This window comes from Haliotis rufescens, unplaced genomic scaffold (genome assembly GCF_023055435.1).
Source record: "Haliotis rufescens isolate VD_foot unplaced genomic scaffold, xgHalRufe1.0.p SCAF_6, whole genome shotgun sequence".
In the NCBI taxonomy this organism is placed as follows: domain Eukaryota; kingdom Metazoa; phylum Mollusca; class Gastropoda; order Lepetellida; family Haliotidae; genus Haliotis; species Haliotis rufescens.
In genome coordinates, this window is record NW_025964334.1 from 24,962,762 (window position 1) to 24,985,361 (window position 22,600).

The 22,600-nt window shown below is 40.6% G+C and overlaps 2 protein-coding genes across 6 annotated transcripts in view; one reads left to right on the plus strand and one right to left on the minus strand.

The window, feature by feature from the left end:
- The first annotated feature begins 1,840 nt into the window (after positions 1-1,840).
- LOC124111426 lies at positions 1,841-8,786 on the plus strand. Of its 2 annotated transcripts, XM_046471125.2 has the most exons (4): positions 1,841-1,927; positions 4,285-4,367; positions 5,350-5,472; positions 6,219-8,786. In XM_046471125.2, the coding sequence occupies exons 2-4, from the start codon at positions 4,334-4,336 to the stop codon at positions 8,237-8,239; spliced, it is 2,178 nt and encodes a 725-aa protein (XP_046327081.2). In that variant the 5' UTR covers positions 1,841-1,927; positions 4,285-4,333; the 3' UTR covers positions 8,240-8,786. The 2 variants fall into 2 exon arrangements, with proteins under 2 accessions (XP_046327081.2, XP_046327082.2); XM_046471126.2 differs by lacking the exon at positions 1,841-1,927 and having other exon boundaries at positions 3,921-4,367.
- Positions 8,787-19,727: 10,941 nt separating this feature from the next.
- Positions 19,728-22,600, minus strand: part of LOC124111428 (CD151 antigen-like) — a 64,991-nt gene continuing 62,118 nt past the window's right edge. For all 4 annotated transcript variants that reach the window (XM_046471127.2, XM_046471129.2, XM_046471128.2 and 1 more), the window contains one exon: positions 19,728-21,881. In XM_046471127.2, the coding sequence (XP_046327083.1) occupies positions 21,822-21,881 (60 nt within the window). In that variant the 3' untranslated portion in view covers positions 19,728-21,821. The remainder of the gene's footprint in view (positions 21,882-22,600) is intronic.

Here is a 22,600-nt window from a genome sequence, read left to right on the forward strand (position 1 = left end):
GACTTGGTTGATGCATGTCATCGTATCCCAATTGCATGGATCGATGCTCATGGTATCTATCACTGGATTGTCTGGTCCATACTCGATTATTTACAGACCGCTGTCATACAGCTGGAATATTGCTGAGTGTGGCGTACCACAAACACAAACAAAACTCGATGAACCTGAGTGAGTGAGTTGGGTTTAACGCCGCTAACAGTATTCCAGTTATATCACGGCGTTTGAAGAACCCGAAACTACTTATATGACTATGCATACACAAAGTCAGCTGTGGATGTGATCAGTGAGTAGAAAATATGTTACCATCTGTGTTTCTTTAATTCATAAATTGAGAAAGGCATTTTCCATATAATAGCATTGTTCCCGTGGTTTTCAGGTGAACAATTGACTTGCCTTTGCATGTATTTGTGACGGACGCCACCGGTGGGGCAGGATACGCTCACCTTTTCGCGAACACCTGGTATTATTACTATTTGATGGTGATTCATAAACACACGCTCGTGATATAGTTGGAATTGTACAATGGACTTTTGTCGCTTTATTTGAATAAACGCAAAATCTCATTAACAAAAATGAGAATCGGTCAAGCAGTTCTGCAAAAGAAGTGGAAAATGCGAAGAGTTTACAGAAAACCCGCCATTGCGTTGTCTCAAATGACAGATAAGTGTAATTTCGTTTACGTTTTCTATCATCATATATTGAAAAGCCAAGATGCACACTCAGTATCGTAGTAGGTGTATGCTACTCTCCGTAGTATATATAACATCTGCAGGTACCTCGCCTCTAACCAACCAAATACCCTTAAATCAAGCGTAACATCAAACGAAATTAACTAAAGTTTCCTACAAAATGCCTTTGTGTCTTGGGGCTCTGCTCTGTTAGAACTCTGGGCACGGTGAGCTGTGTCCAAGGGCACTCTGCTTTGTTTAAATCGTAGGCACGATTAGTTGTGACTGAGGGCTCTGTTCTGTTTAAACTGTAGGCATGGTGAGCTGTGTCCAAGGGCACTCTGCTTTGTTTAAATCGTAGGCACGATTAGTTGTGACAGGGTTCTGTTCTGTTTAAACTGTAGGCATGGTGAGCTGTGTCCAAGGGCACTCTGCTTTGTTTAAATCGTAGGCACGATTAGTTGTGACTGAGGGCTCTGTTCTGTTTAAACTGTAGGCATGGTGAGCTGTGTCCAAGGGCACTCTGCTTTGTTTAAATCGTAGGCACGATTAGTTGTGACTGAGGGCTCTGCTCTGTTTGAACTGTAGGCACGGTGAGCTGTGTCCAAGGACGCTCTGCTTTGTTTAAATCGTAGGCACGATTAGTTGTGACAGGGCTCTGTTCTGTTTGAACTGTAGGCATGGTGAGCTGTGTCCAAGGGCACTCTGCTTTGTTTAAATCGTAGGCACGATTAGTTGTGACTGAGGGCTCTGTTCTGTTTAAACTGTAGGCATGGTGAGCTGTGTCCAAGGGCACTCTGCTTTGTTTAAATCGTAGGCACGATTAGTTGTGACTGAGGGCTCTGCTCTGTTTGAACTGTAGGCATGGTGAGCTGTGTCTGATGCTTGTGTGTGAGGCCTCCAGCATTCGCTTAAACCGTTGGCATGAAAAGCTGTGTCTGAGGACTCGGAGCACTGTTTTAAAGGACGAACCTGAGGGTACCTGTATTGTGTGTAGGCGGGAAGACCCGTTTGTTAGGGTACGTGCTAATTTTTAGTGTGACAAATTCAAACGTTATTTTCCAGGATCGATTGCGAGACACGAGACACCCAGTTATGACTTTTATAACCCTTGGCTGACGCAAAGAAGGGAGGTAACCAGTAACCACCTCTCTGAACCACCCGTGTCACAGGTGGACAGTCACGTAGCCGGAAGTAAATAAGTTCAACTCGGGGAAAACCTACATGTATTCATTAATGGCGCAGTACCCTCGTAGCAGGTAATAATTGTCATAATTTTGCATAGTGGTACTCACACGAGATTCATTATAGAATACTGAATAGGACTTCAGCAACCCACGCTTGCCGTAAATGGCGAGTATGCTTGTCGTAAGAGGCAACTAACTGGATTGTCTGGTCCAGATTATTTACAGACCGCCGTCACATAGCTGGAATATTGCTGAGTGCGGCGTTAAACAACAAACAAAAATTGTCCATTTGGTAATACTGACGAACGTACTTACTTGAGGAGCAGGGGAATTGTAACCACTTTTATGGTAACATCAGTGTAGATGTGACAGAGGGGAATTGTAACCACTTTGATGGTAATATCAGTGTAGATGTGACAGAGGGGAATTGTAACCACTTTGATGGTAACATCCGTGTAGATGTGACAGAGGGGAATTGTAACCACTTTGATGGTAACATCAGTGTAGATGTGACAGAGGGGAATTGTAACCACTTTGATGGTAACATCAGTGTAGATGTGACAGAGGGGAATTGTAACCACTTTGATGGTAACATCAGTGTAGATGTGACAGAGGGGAATTGTAACCACTTTGATGGTAACATCAGTGTAGATGTGACAGAGGGGAATTGTAACCACTTTGATGGTAACATCAGTGTAGATGTGGCAGAGGGGAATTGTAACCACTTTGATGGTAACATCAGTGTAGATGTGACAGAGGGGAATTGTAACCACTTTGATGGTAACATCAGTGCAGATGTGACAGAGAGGGGTTAACAGTTTTTTATATATCGTCAGCTGTAACAGGGAACGAAAACCAAGTGAGGCAGGAAGCAGGTGAGTTGTCTGTTGATTGTCTGTTTTGAAACTATAACACTGGTATGGTGCTAACACATCCGGGTTAAGATAATAATCTGGTCGAATCTGGCACTGGAAACATTGACCAGTCATCCCTGTCCAGCTAAGGGACAGCACAGCGAGCTACAGAGGCACGAGCCCTGCTCACTTGCCGTGGTCGAAAAGTTTGCAAGTTTGTTATATTTGTGTTGTTATTTAAGAAATAAACGACCCGTGGTCGTTGTTTATCGTACAAAAAAAACACTGCTGCGTTCCTCGTGGTTTATTTTCCCTGCTGTGTTTTATCTTACGATAAACAACTCCCACTCGTCGCTTATTTCTGAAATAAACCACGCTTCGTTCTTCTTTGCTCTTTGCGATTTATCGCGAAGCTGTCTTACATATTTATATAAATAGATGCATCATTGATATTTCATTGCCTTTTAACCCCAGGATGCCGAAAGGTTTTTTTCTGACGCACATTTTCCTAAGATCTGAAAAGTGAAGGTTGTGCGAGAATTGCGCTCACGCAGCACTGGATCTACCTCCGGCTACAAAATAACGCAGAGATGTAGAATATTAAATTTCCTATTAAACTTAACTGCAAATACTAAATCGGTTTGAAAAAAAGACACTGCTAAGTGTTGTCCGAGAATATATTCTGCTTTGAAAAACATCAGATTTCGCCGCTTTTTATCGTACATCGATAAAAATACTGTGCGACGATTTCTTTTAATTTAGAAGTTTTACAGAAACTGTGAGTGAACAAAATACTGCCTTATATCTGAACGACATAAATATATATCAAATGGATTTATATGCTAATGTATAACGTAATACGGGTGGCCCAGTCGTCTAAGGCGCCGCGATTCGCTGTGCAGAGTTGCGTCCCATGGGCATGCCAGAAACCTATGATTGTGGATTCAAATCCTGGTTCGCCTCGATTATGTTTCTAGGTTTGTCAGCACCATACCCGTGCTCGTGGGTTTCACCGAAGCGGCGTTAAACCCAACTCACTCACTCACTCAAAGTGAGAGTTGAACTGGAGGGACATATATGCCCTCTGGCATCCAGGGGGTAAACTGTGGACATGTAATATTGATGTATGGTTGGGGCAGGGGTGGGCTGTGTGGGTGTAGGGTTTGAGGGTTGTGGGTGTTATCGAAATAAATTAATTGTCTCCGAAAAATCTTGAAAAAAAACCTGGTTTTGTAGCTGTAGCTATAACATATCTCATCTCGAACAAAATTATGTATTTCAAAGGTTTTTTTATTGCAGGATTCATATTTTGTATCTTTGAATCGCATATGAAATGTTTAGACATCATTCGAGGGCAAAATTCTATTAGAAAAGCTTGAAAATAATGAAAATTTGCGTGTTGACTGATAAAAAGGGCAACTTTGGCGAATTTTCCGCAATTCTGCGGTGAGTCAAATATTTTCAGCAAATCTTTCACGATGGCGGAATTCGTCTGGGACTGCTTAACACACTACATAAGAAAGGTATCCATGGTGTTGTTGTTTCATCCGTTCTCATATTCATTGTATTCTGTAGGAAATACCTCTGACAGGAACGTACAGTTCGCAAAGAACAAGACATCAAAATGGCAGACGATCCCCACAGTGCTTCTGAAACTGGTACGTGTTCGTTAATGCATGGGGCGGTCGGGTAGCCTAGTGGTTAAAGCGTTCGCTCGTCACGCCGAAGACCCGGGTTCGATACCCGACATGGGTACAATGTGTGAAGACCATTTCTGGTGTCCCCCTGCGTGATATTGCTGGAATATTGCTAAAAGCGGCGTAAAATCAAACTCACTCACTCACTCGTTAATGCATAAGCGGAACCAGAGGGGCGTCCAGGGGCCCCACTCCCAAACTTTTGAAAAACAAATGTAGTATGTTGTAGGCAGTATAATTATCTGAGAGAGGACTTTGATATTTCGGACCCCTCCATTTTACAAGTGAGTGAGTATGGTTTTACACCGCTTTTAGCACTATTCCAGCAATATCACACATTGTACCCATGTCGGGAATCGAACCTGGGTCTTCGGCGTGGCGTGCGAACGCTTTAACCACTAGGCTACCCGACCGCCCCTCCCTTTTACAAATGCTGGACCTGCCCTTGTAGTGTATAATACATAAAAGGCAACACATTATTCAGTTGTTCGGCCATTCACCGTTCGATCCTTGTTCGTCCGTTTGTTGACTGCCTCCGGTGTCTAGCGGATAGAGCGTCTGCCCGAAGAGTGGAAGGTCGGTGGTTCGATCCCCGGTCGCGTCATACCTAAAGACGTTAAAAGATCCGGGGTAGAATTTGTCTTCAGCAACCCATGCTTGCCGTAAAAGGCAACTATGCTTGTCGTAAAAGGCGACTAACGGGATCGGGTGGTCAGGTTCGCTGACTTGGTTGATGCATGTCATCGATCCCATTTGCGTGGATCGATGCTCATGATGTCAATGACTGGATTGTCTGGTCCAGACTCGATTATTTACAGACCGCCGTCATACAAGTGCAAAAATCTTGAACATGATGTTAAACCCCATTTCATCCCATCCTATCCATTTGTTTGTTTGTTTGTTTGTTTGTTTGTTTGTTTGTTCTTTTTGTTTGTATTTTCAGATCGTGTATATGTGGGTTCAGTGCAGTCTCCCACCAACCAACAGCAGTTTTCCTTCCCATCAGAAATGCCCCACATCATCAGTGTTGGAGGAAACGTGAATGTTGGGGTGGGGAATATACTTGGTAATTCAACTTTACCTCAATACTGGGTTATAACTGAATTTGGGGGCTTAAAGTTAAACATATTGTAAACTGAAAAGGAATAAATTCACACGCCACTGAATTGCGAGTATTAACCTCAGTCCCAATGTCATCACCAAAGGTATCTATTATCTGAGACAAAAAAAATAAATATATTTTATGGTCTCTGTAATTACTGAAAGATTATTCCCTTCAAAGGTGGCCCTAGTGAGTTTGAAAATGTTTGAAAAAAAAAACAATTATGATTCAGACTGTTGAAAAAAAGAAATTGTCCACAAAAAATACATTGTTGCAATGCATTTTTACAACAATTAAAATTTTAAATATCTGTGTGCTCCAATTATCAAGACCTGGGTTCGATTCACCACATGGGTACAATGTGGGAAGCCCATTTCTGGTGATCCCTGTCGTGATATTGTTGGAATATTGCTAAAAGCGGCATAAAGTCTCACTCACTCACTCACTCACTCACTCAAGCCCGCCGACTTGGTTGATGCATGTCATCGTATCTCAATTGCTAGGATCCATGCTCATGATGTCAATCACTGGATTCTCTGGTCCAGACAAGATTATTTACAGACCGCCGTCATATAGATGGAATATAGCTGAGTGCGGCGTTAAACAAACAAACACAAACAAACAAACAAACACACACACACACACACTCACACTCACACTCTCACTCACTCACTCACTCACTCACTCACTCACTCACGTGTCTGTTACAGCTCGGTCCCGGAGTGAGATTGATCAAGCCATTAGGTATATGGTAAGAACCAAGGCCTATCTCAAGTTGATTGAGAACCTACACAGGGGACACTCATGGACTATCATAACAGGGTGTCCAGGAGAAGGCAAAACTATCCTAGCTTATTTCATTATGAAGTATTTTCAAGAGAAAGACTACGACGCTATCGTCATCAAAACACCAGAACAATATTATAGCTTTAACGAATTTGGATCCAAGACAGTGTTGATGCTGAATGATATTTTTGGAGTTTTAGCCCTTGATGTGAGTTCTGTGGAAAACTGGCTGTTTGTCCTCGATGATATTGACAAAAGAATCGAAAGCAGTAGAAGTCCACAGGAGGATACTCGGTTTCATGTTGTCATTACGGGAAGAAACTACGTATTCAAAGCTGCGATTCCACATCTTGGGAAGTTTTCATATCAGTTCCAAGAAAAAGACGTGGCAGTAGACATTTCGGAACATTTCCCCTTGAGTGATGTAGAGAAGATAGCCATTTTGAGATGCCATTTGATCAGACGATCCATTCAACTTAACAACGAAGAGACAATGGTAGAAAGAATTTGCCAAATGCCCACTGTGCATGGATTTCCTCACTGCTGTCGTCTGTTTGTGGACATCAAAGCTGCCCACAGCGACCCAATCAACTTTTTCTCAAATCCACTTGTGTTTCTCAACTTCACCACACAGAAACTAATCCAAGATGAAAACACCAGGAAATTGTTTTATGTTCTTCTGCACAATGGCGGCTTAGTGTCAAAAACATCATTGAAAGAAAGAGAACTTGTGGAGGCTGCAGATGCATTAGTTGATAGCTACCTTGTTGATCGCAATAATACATTGCAGATCAGTCATCCGTCTATACACTGGAGCATAGTCTATGTCATGGGATGCAGGGATACACAGTTTCTCATCAAGGAGTGTCCTCTCACCTTTGTGAATAAATTCGTCACCATTTGTACCAACCAACCATCAGATGAACAGGACTCCCCACAATTTATCCCTAAAATAGAAATACAGGGTGACCAGGTAGACCTGTTGCTTGACAGATTTGTTAAAGAAACAGAGGCAAATAATATTTGGATGGTTCTCTCGCACCAAGTCTTTTCGAGTGACACATTTGTTGCAGAGTATATCTCATGCTTGTCTCAGAAGCTAGGTTTATCAAAACTGATTTCATGGATAGATAACAGAACAAGAAAGGCTTTTATATATCTGTCGACGAGCAGCAAGTCCTCCAAACTGTTAAAGTTCATTTCAAGCAAACATGAATTTACTCCTGATGACGTGAAGCATGCTTTTCTTGGGTGTTGTGAGTTTGGGTCGATTGAAGCATTCCACTTTCTCGCTAAACGATATCCGGAACTGAAGATGGACGCTGTGGATGAGAACAGAAAAACAGCCTTGTCTCTTGCAGCAGGGAATGGACACAAGGCCATTGTTGAGCTGCTTCTTCATCATGTTGACATCCACACCAAGGATACTCTCGGTATGACAGCCTTACACTATGCCGCGGAAAAAGGTCAGATAGATGTGATTCGTGTCTTGGTTCAAAAAGGCATCAAACTAAACGAAACAGACGAGACTGGCAGGACAGCCCTTCATCACGCTGCATGGGCTGGTCATGAAGATGTCGTCTGCTGCTTGGTACAGGATGGTGCAGACGTTCATGTGAGGGACGTGGATAAGGCCACAGCTTTGCACGATGCTTGTGACAGAGGATATGCACAGGTTGCTGCGCATCTGATTGAGAAAGGAGCTTGCGTGGACATCCAAAACGATTGGGATGATACACCCTTGAACATTGCAGCTTCTCGTGGAAGTGTGAGTGTGGTTAGACGATTGCTTAACTACAGATGTGATGTCAGCCTCAAGAACAGTAAAGGTCGGACAGCAGAAGACATTGCCAGAAGGTTGGGATATGAGGAGGTCCTTGAGGCAATACTCAGGTACAAATCAAGGCAGGATTGCATTAGTCCCGACGAGAGTGGCAAAGGATAAATCCAAGTCCACAGGGCCATATGAGATGAGAACACTAGCATTTGTTTGGAATCCATCATTATTGTCATCTTAGTCATTTGAAGTGAAATATTGTCATGGTAATGTACATGGCAGTCTGCATATTTTCAGATTTTCATTAAAATCAGGGGGCGGTGGGGTAGCCTAGTGGTTAAAGCGTTCGCTCATCACGCTGAAGACCCGGGTTCGATTCCCGACATGGGTACAATGTGTGAAGCCCATTTCTGGTGTCCCTCGCCGTGATATTGCTGGAATATTGCTAAAAGCGGCGTAAAACCATACTTACTCACTCATTAAAATCAGATGTTAGTGCTTGCTACCACTACACTTCACCAAGTGAGAACTAAGATATGACTTTTTTGAGACTAAGGCATTAGTTACATCTTCATTGCAATTAGTGAATGGGTTTTTGTATGGCCTATATATATCAGGAATTAAAACTGCATTATACATAATTTAATGACCCATGAAGATCTGGGTTGAATAGGTCTTCAGCAACCCATGCTTGCCGTAAAAGGCGACTATGCTTGTCGTAAGAGGCGACTAATGGGATCAGGTGGTCAGGGTTGCTGACTTGGTTGATGTATATCATCGATCCCCATTGCGTGGATCGATGCTCATGATATTAATCACTGGATTGTCTGGTTCAGACTCGATTATGTACAGACCGCCGTCATATTGCTGGATTATAGCTTAGTGCGGCGTTAAACAGCAAACCAACCAACCAACATAATTTAATACATATTTTTATTCCTAATATATGATGATATTTATAAGGAAACATATGAAGGTCAAAATCTCTTTATCATATAATGCCATTCTTAAAACTGTTGGAAGCTCACCACATATTTTCATTCACTGAAGTAACTTTAGAAACAGTGTAGGAATACAAAGGATGAGTGCACCGCCCCATTTATCACATAGTGCCATATGATTTCAGCCATATTGGTTTACATGACCACACCCACATCGGGAAACCTCTATCTTGCTTTTGGGATAAGCCAATTGTTGTCTTGAGCAAGTATGTGTTCCATGGATGTAGTCCGGTGGATGTAGAGAGCTCACAAAAAGTAGTTCCCTGCTTGGGGACTTCATTTGCATGTTTATTGTATAGGTTCATCACTTTAATATCACGGTCATTTGATAGAGAACACTGCACTTCACAGACCAGTAAAGTAGCTAATGGTGTAGAATTAATGTTTCCTGTTTGTCAGTTAGTAGCTGCTCACCTGAACTGAAGGCTTTACTCTGTGTGTGTGCGTGTGTAGCAGGGCGTGGAGTCATCCCACAGATGACATCCTTACCTTGTCAGTTTGCTGACGGGGTTAACCTCTTTGGTCATGTGGACAAGGTGTCCGACCTTGGATCAGAAGGTCTGTGGTTCAAATCCCATCATGGGACTCGGAAATTTTATGGCCGCTACAAATTTGGCGCCCAATGTGGCTGTCACTCTGGACACAGGCTTCATCAACTTCATCTGTTCTGGGGGTAATCCTTCTTCATCATCTTGAATTCAGGATGTTTCTTCAATATGGTGACTTGTGGAAGCTATGTTTGTAGCGGTGAGCTATAACTTTGACAATAATTCAATCTTGTGATCTGCAAACGTCATTGACACACACCTATAGTTACGACGTTCAACTTTTCGTCTGCATCGATGTTTATACCTATGTGCCTCCTCAGATTCATGGAAGTGTGACTTTCATTTTAACTGTGATATACATGTATTTGACGTTTTGTTCACAAATGAACTTTTGATCAGTGAACAGTGACCATTGAGTGAATTTTGTCCACACTCTGAACCATATTTTTATCAGAATGTCATTTGTTGACTGATGTTTAATTGTATATACATGTATGTTTGATATGTTCATCACCATTACTTGAACATTTTGAAAGTTCATATTTTGTCACACTTGTGATCATTAGTCTTTCCACTCAGGAAGCATTTTGACAATTGTGAAGGTGTGCAGCTGTGTATCAACAATCCACTTGTTACCATTCCGAGTTACCATTGCTGAATACTCACTTGATTAAATGGGGCGGTCGGGTAGCCTAGTGGTTAAAGCGTTGGCTCGTCACGCCGAAGACCCAGTTTCGATTCCCGACATGGGTACAATGTGTGAAGCCCATTTCTGGTGTCCCCCGCCGTGATATTGCTGGAATATTGCTAAAAGCGGCGTAAAACCATACTCACTCACTCACTCACTCACTCACTCACTCACTCACTCACTCACTCACTCAATTAAATTCTTTTTTACATCCTCCTATATCTCTACAGAATTTTGATAAATTCTATTTATACTCAGCTACTTGTGATATATTATAATTTTCATCCTCATTTAATGAATTTTATTAAAGAAATTTGCAGTTTACTGGTATAAGTTAAGCCATTTAATTTGTAAATTCACTTGGATACCTTTTGGCAAAGTAAGTACCCTAAAATAGTTATTTCCTATTTCTTACTTTAAATTTCTCACTCTTCTTTCCCGTCTGAAATATTTTTTCACTGCTGGGAAATTCCTTATCTGCCCCACTAACATTTGCCATACCATTTCTTGTCCTTGTGCCGTCCTATTCATTCACTTCATTCATACCATTTCATCATCTTAGTTCATCATTCAATCAAAACAAATTCATTACACCTGTGTTGTTGATTACTTCTAGTTAGCAACTTAAGGATATTGCTTCACACTTAGTTCTTCTTATATATATATTCCTGCTCGCAACATTTTGGTAAGATTGTTGTGATCGTTGCCATATTTGACTTAGTTTATCCTACACATCTGCTTGGTAACCAGATGGTGGTAGCTTAGTCATGTACGTATTTCTTGTTACAACAAGTGGTCAGTTGTGCTTACACCAATATTGCCACTTACCTTTATCGTATTACTTACCTTAGCAAACTAGAGGCTGAACTTCAGATGCATCCATTTTGTATCCTTTGGTGAGGAGTTTCATAGTTTGTTGATGTTCAGATGTTTGTTGGATCTTAACTTGTGAGATTCTTGTCGCCTTTTAGGAGGTACTTCGGTTTTGAAAGTTGTCATATAGTTCATATTCCTCTCATTTAAAACATACTTGCACTTTAGTTTGTATCACCATGGCTGAATCTAATGTAAGTGGGGACACGGAGGTCGATGTGGTACTTAGGGGCCTTCAGCATCTGCATCCTTCGGTCCGCACTGGTGTGCTAAATAGACTAGCAGATGATATTGCAAATCAGCTGCAGCATCCCAATACGACATATCGTGTTACTGGTACTGGTACACCAGGTCTTGGGTTGTCCAATACTTATACTATTCCACCTACAATATATACCAGTCCTGTGCTTAGTCATATGCCACCATCAAGGTCACCTATGTCCACAGGTTCTGAGAATCTGCTTCAGATTTCTCCGACAGTGAACCTTAGTCCTATGATGGACCTACCAGCTTCACTGCCTAGGCCTCATGGGTCAATTTACAACTTTGTTGAGCCTAGGGCAACTTCTACACCTTACCTGAATAGTTACCTATCACAACCTTCACACACACGGCCTGAGTCTTGGCCTAGCCGCACTATTCCCACACCATATCCAGGTTATAATCCAACTACCTTTTATAGCCATAGTGTAGGTGCCCCTCCAGGACTTGTCACACCCTTTCAGTCTACTTATATGCCACCACCACCAGCTCAATTATCTGGTGTTCCATCTTCGACATGGCCATCATCTCTGATGTTGCCGTCACTTGAGTTGCCTGGAGGAATTTCGACTTCCCAAGTGCCTTCCACTTCTGCACCTGTTGGTCCAGATTTATTTTCGGTCACCCAACCAGTGGTTACAAGACCTGGCAGGTCACGCCAGAAACCAAAGTGGATGACTGACGGTCAATGGGTGGTGAAACAGAACATGGTTTGGGTATAGTTCTCTATTTAGTCCATTGTATATATGTTTGAGCACATTTTATTGCTTTCTCAGGTTCAATTTTCTGCAACCTTATTATCCTGCTCCTTTCCTTGGCGACCTGTCAAGATTCCGGGGTGGAATAGGTCTTCAGCAACCCATGCTTGCCGTAAAAGGCGACTATGCTTGTCGTAAAAGGCGACTAACGGGATCGGGTGGTCAGGCTCGCTGACTTGGTTGATGCATGTCATTGATCCCAATTGCGTGGATCGATGCTCATGATACTAATCACTGGATTGTCTGGTCCAGACTCTATTATTTACAGACCGCCGTCATATAGCTGAAAAATATTGCTGAGTGCGGCGTTAAACAACAAACCAACCAACCAACCAACCTACCTTTCCTTGGCTGGTCGTCTGTTTTCAGCTGTGTATGGTGAGGGCACCATTTCCCAAAAGGGGGGTGCATGTAGCAGGGTATTCTTCCTAGTTACATCATTATTCATACATCATCATCATAATCATCTATATGTTCAATGTTTGTCTTGTCTACAGTTGAATGTCAGTATATAACTCTTTAAACAACTCAACACCCTTATTTTCAGTCTCTGGGAATCTCTCACCAGATCTTCCCCTTCAACCTTCTGTCCATCTTTAGACATATTTTCACACCTGTAGGGTTTCCCTCAGTCTATTTATATCTTGCATTAAGCACTTCCTTTGATGCTTAATGCAATGTCTTCTAATTGGCCACCCTGGTCCTCTACAGGTAGCTTCCTTCCATACCTGACTTCCTCCTCACTTCATGTGCTGCTGTTGAGGAGGAAGGATATTTTCTTTACTTCAGGTGTGGAATGGCCTTTTTTCAATCTGTTTTCATCTGCTTCTGTCAGAGATTAATATCTATATTAGGGTGCTGAATTAAATTGAATAACATATATAATATCATTTAAAGTAATATTAAATTAGTATAACAAGGGTATTTTGGAAAAAGGGGTTTTTAATATTTACTTAAAATGTAGTTTACTAAATTAAGCTTTGGGATAAAAATATGGATGCATATGAGAGAAGTGACCGTACAGGGTGAGGGCATAACCCCCAGGGCAAATGATTATGGATATTGCTTCTCTTGAGTGATAGAGATAACTTTTCGTTGGTATGAGGAAATTGGTAGAATACGGTCCTGCAATAAAGATGTCAGAAGAGAGACAGATGGATAGAACGGGATTGTTATATTAGTGGTGATCAAGTATTTCTGAATACTACTGCTTCATTGGAATGTCTAAATAACAGGATTGGGTATCTTTTTGGTGCCTTCCAGTCTGGCAGAGGTAGTTGAGGGTATTTGATTTGGTTATATGAGTATGTCCAAGTTGACCAATGACCCTAAAGAGGTAATCAAAGTGGTTAGTCAAGAAAAGCTTGATGGTAAAACTAATAACTATGGAAATTGGCGAATGACCATCATGACTCATTTCTCATGATGTCAAATGTGATTTTGGAGGGAGGAGCTAAAATTATCATCGATAGTATTTTGTGAGTTGTCCGAGAGTGGTGCGGGGAGTCGGGAGCATACAGCTGAACAGAAAGGTTCACTGTGGTTTTGGGATCCCGAGTCAGAAATGAAATAGAGTTAAAACGTTCAACAGAAAAACCATCAGGCCTTTCAAAGCATCATCTAGGTATGTGTTGTATTTATATCAGGCAACAACAAGAACATATCTGAGGACCATGTGTGTTTATTTATGATTACTTTTATCATAAATAAAAAGGACTGGAGCAAACCATCTGACTTGTGCTTTTGAGAGAGCTACATCATCCCTAGAACCAAGGAGTAGTTGAGAAATACAAGTGACCAAAGGTAGAAGGGTAAAGTACCCGGAACCTAAGGTTACATTAGTAAATGGAATATTAATATTATAAAACTAGTTTGTAAAATAATTAACCACTTGGTCCATTTTGGCCCATGTGCTTTTCAAGTGTCCTATAGTCAGATAGTAGTAATTAAATATTAAAGTTAGTTTTATCATAGTTATAAAATGGCTTTTGTACTTTTATAGTTACGATAAATAATACCTGTAAATTTGCAAATATATGACTTCATGTGTTGCTGTTGAGGAGGAAGGATATTTTCTTTTCTTCAGATAGTTCTTCAACAGCAGCCACCCCCATTGTAATAAACACATTATCATCATCTGCTTGTGTCTGTGTTCATATTAAATTTGAGCAAAATAAGTCTCAGTACAATACTATACGGCCCCAGATGTGCCTTCTGTTGACGGGGGAGTATGTAGCAGGGCGTGGAGTCATCCTACAGATGACATCCTTACCTTGTCAGCTTGCTGAGGGGGTTAACCTCTTTGGTCATGTGGACCTCGGCCTCGGATCAGAAGGTCCGTGGTTTGAATCCCATCATGGGACTCGGAAATTTTATGGCCGCTACACGTGTGTGTGTGTGTGTGTGTGTGTGTGTGTGTGTGTGTGTGTCTGTGTCTGTGCATGTGTGTGTGTGGTCTGTGCATGTGTGTGGTCTGTGTGGTGTGTGTCTGTGCTGTGTGGTCTGTGTGTGTCTCTCTCTGTGTAAGTCTGTGTGTGTGTGTGTGTCTCTCTCTCTGTAAGTTTGTGTGTGTCTGTCTGTCAACATACCGATTTCCTGTTATTATAGATGCAGTACCAGTAATTAGTGCCTGTTGGGCAACTGAGACATTGGAACTTTGTAATTAGGGTGATCATTAACTGAGAGATCGAACAATAACAGTGGCAAACTGGGGACATAAAAGACTTTCAAGAATGAGTACAGTGCTCAACACTTAGTGCTCTTGCTAAATTTAGGTGTGGGAGACAGGACGATAGGCGAATGTTACAGTGAAGGGTGGCCTTTGCACTAAGGCACTTTTACCAGACACATTAGACCTTATCACATGACTTCCTGTAGGTCAGGGGTTTCACATATAAATTAAAAGTTATGTGACTTTGGTTGGCGGTTAGCGAGCCAGTGTTTGGCTGTCCTGTGTCAAAATAATAGCATTGAAAGTGAATTACATGTTATTTGTGAACTGTCTGGTATATGACAATTTGAGAAGAACTCTTTTTATAGAAGCTGAGAATGTGTGGGGCAATTGCTATCTCCTCTCAGATGCAGGAAAGTTCTGAGCGCTTTTTAATCAAAATGAGTTTACCATGTGCCCAAACCTGTTTTAACATGTTTAACATTCCCCTAAGGAGATGATGTTTATACAAATGATATACTTTTGTGTATAATGCAATAGTGATATATGTTTGTTTTTTTTATCACCTAATTCCAAAAGAATGGTATGAACATAATTCAGACGTTTCTTTTTAAATGCTGTCTGTCATACATGTCCAAGGTGAGACCTAAATAAAGTATCTGTCTGTCTGTCTGTCATACAACTTGAGCTGACCTAGTGGGTTTTGAACATGTATGAAACTTACCAGACTGCCAATAGTTTCAGATCCTAGTAATAATTTCATTGTCAATCCCAATGAGTGAGTGAGTGAGTGAGTGAGTTGGGTTTAAAGCCGCTTTTAACAGTATTCAAGTTATATCACGGCATGTCAGCTTAATGTGGGAGGAAAGCCCGAAGTGATGCAGGTCTTAGACGTTAACCACTTCGGTGAAACCCACAAGCATGGGTATGGTGCCGACAAACCTAGAAACATAATCGGGGCGAACCGGGATTTGAACCCACAATCATAGGTTTAGAGTGTCCCAAGGGGACGCAACTCTGCACAGCGAATCGTGGCGCCTTAGACGACTGGGCCTCCCGTGCCCCCCAATCCCAATGAACATACCCCCCTCACAAACAATGTAATAACAAGGTGTTATTTCAAATGGTTTTATTTCAGGCAGGTGTTAACAGAAAATACAGCACAAGTATTGACGCCTAGAACAGTTTCATAATCAGTCACTGCTATCATGACATACTCTGTTAAAATGCTCATAGGTAACTTGTACAATGGCTGATAAAACATTTAACAGAAACTACCATCGTAAGTCAAACAGGGAGACAGTTGTTTACACAAAACCTTAAAATGAAACCTGCAGAGGTGCCAGCCTACTGAACCAAACAATGAGGGATCATGAATATTTTGGGGGATAAAAAGATTTAATAAAAATCTACAAAAATATTCAGGATCCTTAACGTTTTTGTTCAGTATAATATGCACATGTGTTTTGTTTTAAGGAGTTGGGGTACAATGTTAATTTAAAAGCACCACCTTAATATACATACACTCTTTGAGATTAAAGTAACAAGCAATAGCTATCTGTATGCTCTATAGTCATTCAAATTATCACCCGGACGTTAAAACTTCTGTAACATTATTTATTTAATGTTAATATTTGTTTGTTTTTACACATGGATGACCTGTAATTAGAGACATATCAAATCTTAGATCTTTAGTGATGATGTCTACACAATCCAGTCTCATGTGCTTGTATAATAAAAATGAAATAAATGTGACAACATTTGGTAAAGACAATTTTTTTACTAATCTTCCCATTTTGTAATGCCATGCAATGTGGGGACAAAAAATAGTTGTTGCCCTTAATGGCCCTACTAAGGAAGCCCAACTACAGACGTTTATTTTGTTTGAGCAACAGGTTTCTTTTTGACAGAAGTACTTGAAATGTGTTCGAGTAACCCACCCTTGCCATTATAGGAACATCTTCATTTGTAAAAAATATGTAAAACAAAACAAAAACTGATCTTACATGAAAAAGTCATTACAAAAATTCAAACTGCAATCATATTACCAAGCAGGAAATGATAAAATGTATTTTTTTAACTTTCATCATGTTTATTACAGAAAAAAGTACAAAACAGATTTGCATGTATCAGATGTTATATAGTCCCCCATGAAATCATACTGACAAGATAAGGCTGGAATATTGCTAAATGTGGCATGAAAACTTTATTCCACTCATTGATGACCCATGCTTGTCGTAAAAGGTGATTATGCTTGTCGTAAAAGGCGACTATGCTTGTTGTAAAAGGCGACTAACGGGATCGGCTGGTCAGGCTCGCTGACTTGGTTGATGCATGTCATCGATCCCAATTGCGTGGATCGATGGTCATGATATTAATCACTGCTTGTCGTAAAAGGCGACTATGCTTGTTGTAAAAGGCGACTAACGGGATCGGGTGGTCAGGCTCGCTGACTTGGTTGATGCATGTCATCAATCCCAATTGCGTGGATCGATGGTCATGATATCAATCACTGGATTGTCTGGTCCAGACTCGATTATTTACAGACTGTCGTCATATAGCTGGAATATTGCTGAGTGCAGCGTTAAACAACAAACCAACCAACCAACCAACCAACCACTCACTGCTGAAGTCAAAATGACATGAAGCAAGCTAAACAGTCCTTCATCTAAATCCACCTGTGCATTTACCTGTGAATGTGAGAACCCCCTCCCTCTTCAGTCACGCTACAAACAAGTCTGTCTGAACGGTGAACTGGACACACCAGGAAACACTCACCCAAGAGGATCAGGGACAGTAGCACTCAATGGGAGTTACATTTATGCTTGAATTTGATTGGTTGGTGCTTGATTTGCAGCTTTTTGATTGGTTCATTTACCCTGACAGGCAGTATCTGAACTCTAGTTTCATCCCAATTACGATTCTGACACAAATATTGTGAGTGCCACAATTGATGTCGACATGTGAAAATCACATGTCTGTAACTTCTCGGTGTTTTTATTGTTATGAATTTGTGCACTTTCCAATTTATAATTGGTCAAATGCACTTGACCTTGATAGATCTTATTGGTACCCAGATCACTAGATCAGTGTGCACTTGATTTTCATTCTCAGCTCCCTTGGGAGTATACCCCCAAGCAGCCTTGGGCACTAGAAAGTTAACAGTCACATTTCCATCTCCTCCTACCGGGTACCCATTTTAGTGATCATTAATGTCTAAGTTGTGCACACACGCGCACACACGCGCACACACACACACACACTGCCACCTCCCCTCTTTTATTAAAAAATACCTTGTTAACTTTGTGACAAGTAGCATAAAACTGGCATTTTGTGAAATTTCTGAAAAAGTATGTTGGCACTCATCAAAATAGATGGCATAGATGAGGGGACATATATATATATATATATATATATATATACCATAGTACATGTTGGAATGGGTTTCACACAATGTAACAATAGTATCATAGAACAAAGGTGCAAAGCTCAACAACATTTACGCTGAACATTTGTTAGTGACACCCCCATCCTCAACTGGGCCACTATTTTGAGACAGCTGATATATATTGGATAAATTCATAGTTTAAAAAAATGACACACGCCAAAAATTTGAAATAAAACAAAAATAATGCCAGTTTGATTACTCCGTGGTCTGTACAAGGTGCTCTGCTTGAACTATGTTTATTTTAAAGGCAATCAGGTGATGGCAATTTCTTTATATACAAAACACAATCAACTGACATAGGAGAAAAAATTGCATATTTAGTATTATTTGTTTACCTATAGATTTTTCTAGCAAGAAAAGAAAGCAAGCTTGGGAGATGTATAGGAACTGCTGGACTTGGTATATGCAGTGTATTTGATGCTTCCTGAATCCCCATAGCACTCCTCTTCCCTAGGCAAGAGTGTCTACTGGCCTATATCAAAGTCTAGTTTTCACCCTTGCCCTTTCTTGGTATATCTGTCAGGTATGAAATCTCAAATCCTGTCATTATCTGATCGACCAGGGTTTTTTTTATGGTAGTCGCCATCTTGTGTTCAAACTGTGATTGGGGTGGGGCCACAATCAAGCCCCATAAAGTAGGCTTGACAGGGAAAATATAGTTTAGCAGACACCCTTGGCTCGAGAGACGCATAGAACTAATACAGCAAGACTATGTACACATTGATTAATGAACAAACAATACAAAAGGTCAACAGCAAATCATTTCATTCAATAAATCTAACTTAATAAAATGTTCTTGTTATAACATACATGACTAAATCTCCAATCTGTGCTATATACACAAATATCAGCCATTTCAGTTCTTTCCATCTGGCAAAACTGAATAGAAAAAAAACAAATACACAAATATATATCTACAAAAACAAACATATAAAAAATGTACAATTGACTAACACACAAAAATTCTTTTACCAGTGAAACGATGAAATTTGCCCAAAGGAAATACATAGTGAAAAACTGTACTTGGTAATACAAAGTCTTAAGCAGTAAACTTCTATCATCAACAATACTATATTCCTATGTCCTCTTATTTTTCCCCATGAGCATATCTTTCTTGGAGAAGTGTTAAATTAGGCCAGATTACTTTTTAAGTACCGGTAGTTGGTCTTTAGTATATTAAAGTTAATCAATATACCGTATTCGACATAATAAGCGCCCAGGATGCTCTAAAAATTAGAAATAGGGGGCTCTTATAAGAATATTATTTTGGTGAAAAACGAAAAGATCGTAAATTTTGTGGTTTATGCTGACAGCCTGAAATGTTATATGACAGATATATTTTTCCAGAATTTAATTTCCCATAATTAAGGATGCATATAACACACGTATTATGCACGAATAAATAAGTCTTGTGTACATTGATCAATTGGAAGGGGTGCTGATGGGATTGTTCACTAGCCAATACATTAGTAAATATCGCCGTGGCGCTTATTACGTCAAATACGGTAAGTCTAAGCTCAAAAACATTTTTCAGTTTATACATGACAATATATCCTAGTCTGCATGAGAAATGAATTATCAGTTTTTAGTATCAAGTGGATATCATCCATTCCACATTCACAAAACAATAACACATCAATAGAGATCTAATCTTCAACTGGGATTAAACCATTAAAACAAAGTTATATTTTAATCCTTCTCCATAGTCGATATAATCAATTATGAAGGATAGAACTCAAAATCATTTTTCAAAATTATTTACAATCACAAAATAACAAAAAAATTAAAATCTGACATAAATGTGGAAAATAGTATTCAATTAACTTTTTAAGTTAGCATGAATAAAATTAACATGGGAAAAACCATCATAAAAAGCAAACTCAACACCACCAATATGTACAGTGTGACTAGTAGGGCTGACTAATGGAGATATTATGACTATTGCAATATATATCGTCAGTTAGTATCAAGAAACTATTGCAATACTGGACTAACACTTCGTCTCAGAACATATAGATATAATGTTGAAAGAACAAAACAACTTGACTTAAACTGAAAAGGAGCTCCAGTGAGATGGGAGATATAGAGCTGAACCTGTGGAAAATCTAGACTTGCTTCAGTTAGAATTACAGCATTAACGTAAGGGCTGTGGAAGGGAAAATGATATGGTTCAGAGACTGTAAGACTGACTATTGCAATACCTCTGCCTTCCCATAAATAGACATCCTGGCAGTATTCGACATGATGCTATGTCAACCACTGCCAAGGTTTCTATATTGCCTAGGTTTCTATATTGCAAGGTAAGTTGTTGAGACCAGGAACAGATCATTTATAACAGAGTGGGTGGTCAAAGTGGATCAGGGAGGGTCACCAGAAATATGACAGTCTCTAGGGGAGGGTCATTAAAAATAAGACACATTTTTGTGGAGGATCAAGAAGAAATGGTCATTTTTTTTATAAAAGATAAAGCACTTTTGTATTTTGTCTTTTCAGGGTGGGTCGCAAAGAGAATGTACAAGGACACGGGAAGGGGAAACAAAACTATAACAAGCATTATGGGAGGGTCATTATTTTCAGTACATTACCGCATCAAAACCCTCTGACCACCCACGTGTAGAAAAGGGCCGGTCACTTATTTGACAAGAATTGTTTGACATCCTCTATTTTGTTCCAGTTTATGTTCATGCATGCATCCAATAACAAAACAACATTTTAAAACAGTTTATGTTTGAAACCTCTGATGAGCTGAAGGAATCTGTGATGTCTGTGTCCCCTGCATGTACAACAGTGTTCCGGGATGGGGCGATAGTGTTCCGGGGGTGGGCTACCTACAGTGTTTCAGGGGTGGGCAACAGTGTTCCGGGATGGGGCGACAGTGTTCCGGGGGTGGGCTACCTACAGTGTTTCAGGGGTGGGCAACAGTGTTCTAGGATGGGGTACAGTGTTCCGGGGATGGAGCTACAGTGTTCCGGGGGTGGGGCTACAGTGTTCAGGGATGGGGCTACAGTGTTCCGGGGGTGGGCTACCTACAGTGTTTCAGGGGTGGGCGACAGTGTTCTGGGATGGAGAGACAGTGTTCTGGGGGTGGGGCAATAGTGTTCCGGGATGGGGCTACAGTGTTCCGGGGGTGGAGCTACAGTGTTCTGTGGGTGGAGCTACAGTGTTCCGGGGGTGGAGCTACAGTGTTCCGGGGGCGGTGCGACAGTTTTCAGGGGCTGGAGCTACAGTGTTCTGTGGCTGGAGCCTCAGTGTTGCGGGGATGGGGCGACAGTGTTCAGGGATGGGGAGACAGTGTTCCGGGGATGGGTCGACAGTGTTGCGGGGGTGGGGCTACAGTGTTGTGGGGTGGGGTGTGGGAGTGGGAGCCACATTCTAGTGACTCCTACACAGGTTGTGCCAGAAGTCTGGTCATGTTGTCAGTCCTAGTCTAATGTTTGGAACGGTGTAATTCTACAGATCATCCTGGAATTTCATGTGGTTTTAGTGTCGTTTTCTAGTTTTGCTATTCATAGTACTCTGATCGGTTCCGACACAAACACACTGCAAATATTATTCCCAGGACCTAAAAAAAAAAGAAGACAAAATTACACTTTCATCATTTTAACAGTTTGTTGATGAAGGATTGGCCACTCAGCTGTCACAAAATACATTATATCATGACACATGCAGTGTGAGTTTAGATTTGGATAAACCAGGGCTGGTGTTCAAAAAGATTCTCAGATTTTTCTTAAGCCTTAAGAACTCTTAAATCCACAATAAATCTTAGTTTCCCTAACGACCAACTTACATTTTAAGTTATCTATTAATTCATATACACATAGGTTCTTGGTGCTTTGTCCTTTGCTTAAGTTTAAGATACCTTATAAGCATAATTCCTTATGAATTTTATTAAGACATTAAATATGGCTGCTATAGATAATCTAAAACCACCACTAGACGTGAAAGTCATGTTTCCTTGCTATTTAAAGATAGGGGATATCCAAAACATTGCTTGATAGGAGTTAAGAAGATTTTTAGTCAAAATTGTATACCACAAGATGCAATGGGTTCCCATTTAGTTATACTAAGGAAAATTGTAAATATTACACTAATACTTTGCTAATAATAATGATTTGATTCTATGTGAATTGACACTTAAGATTTTTATCAGCTAAGAATTTTTTAAGAAAAACGAAGTCAATATCCATCAAAATTCTTAGAATCTTTGTTAATACAGCCCCAGTGGTTGACTATGCATATATTCAAGTCACTGGTGCAGTTGGGATTCGATGACATGCGTCA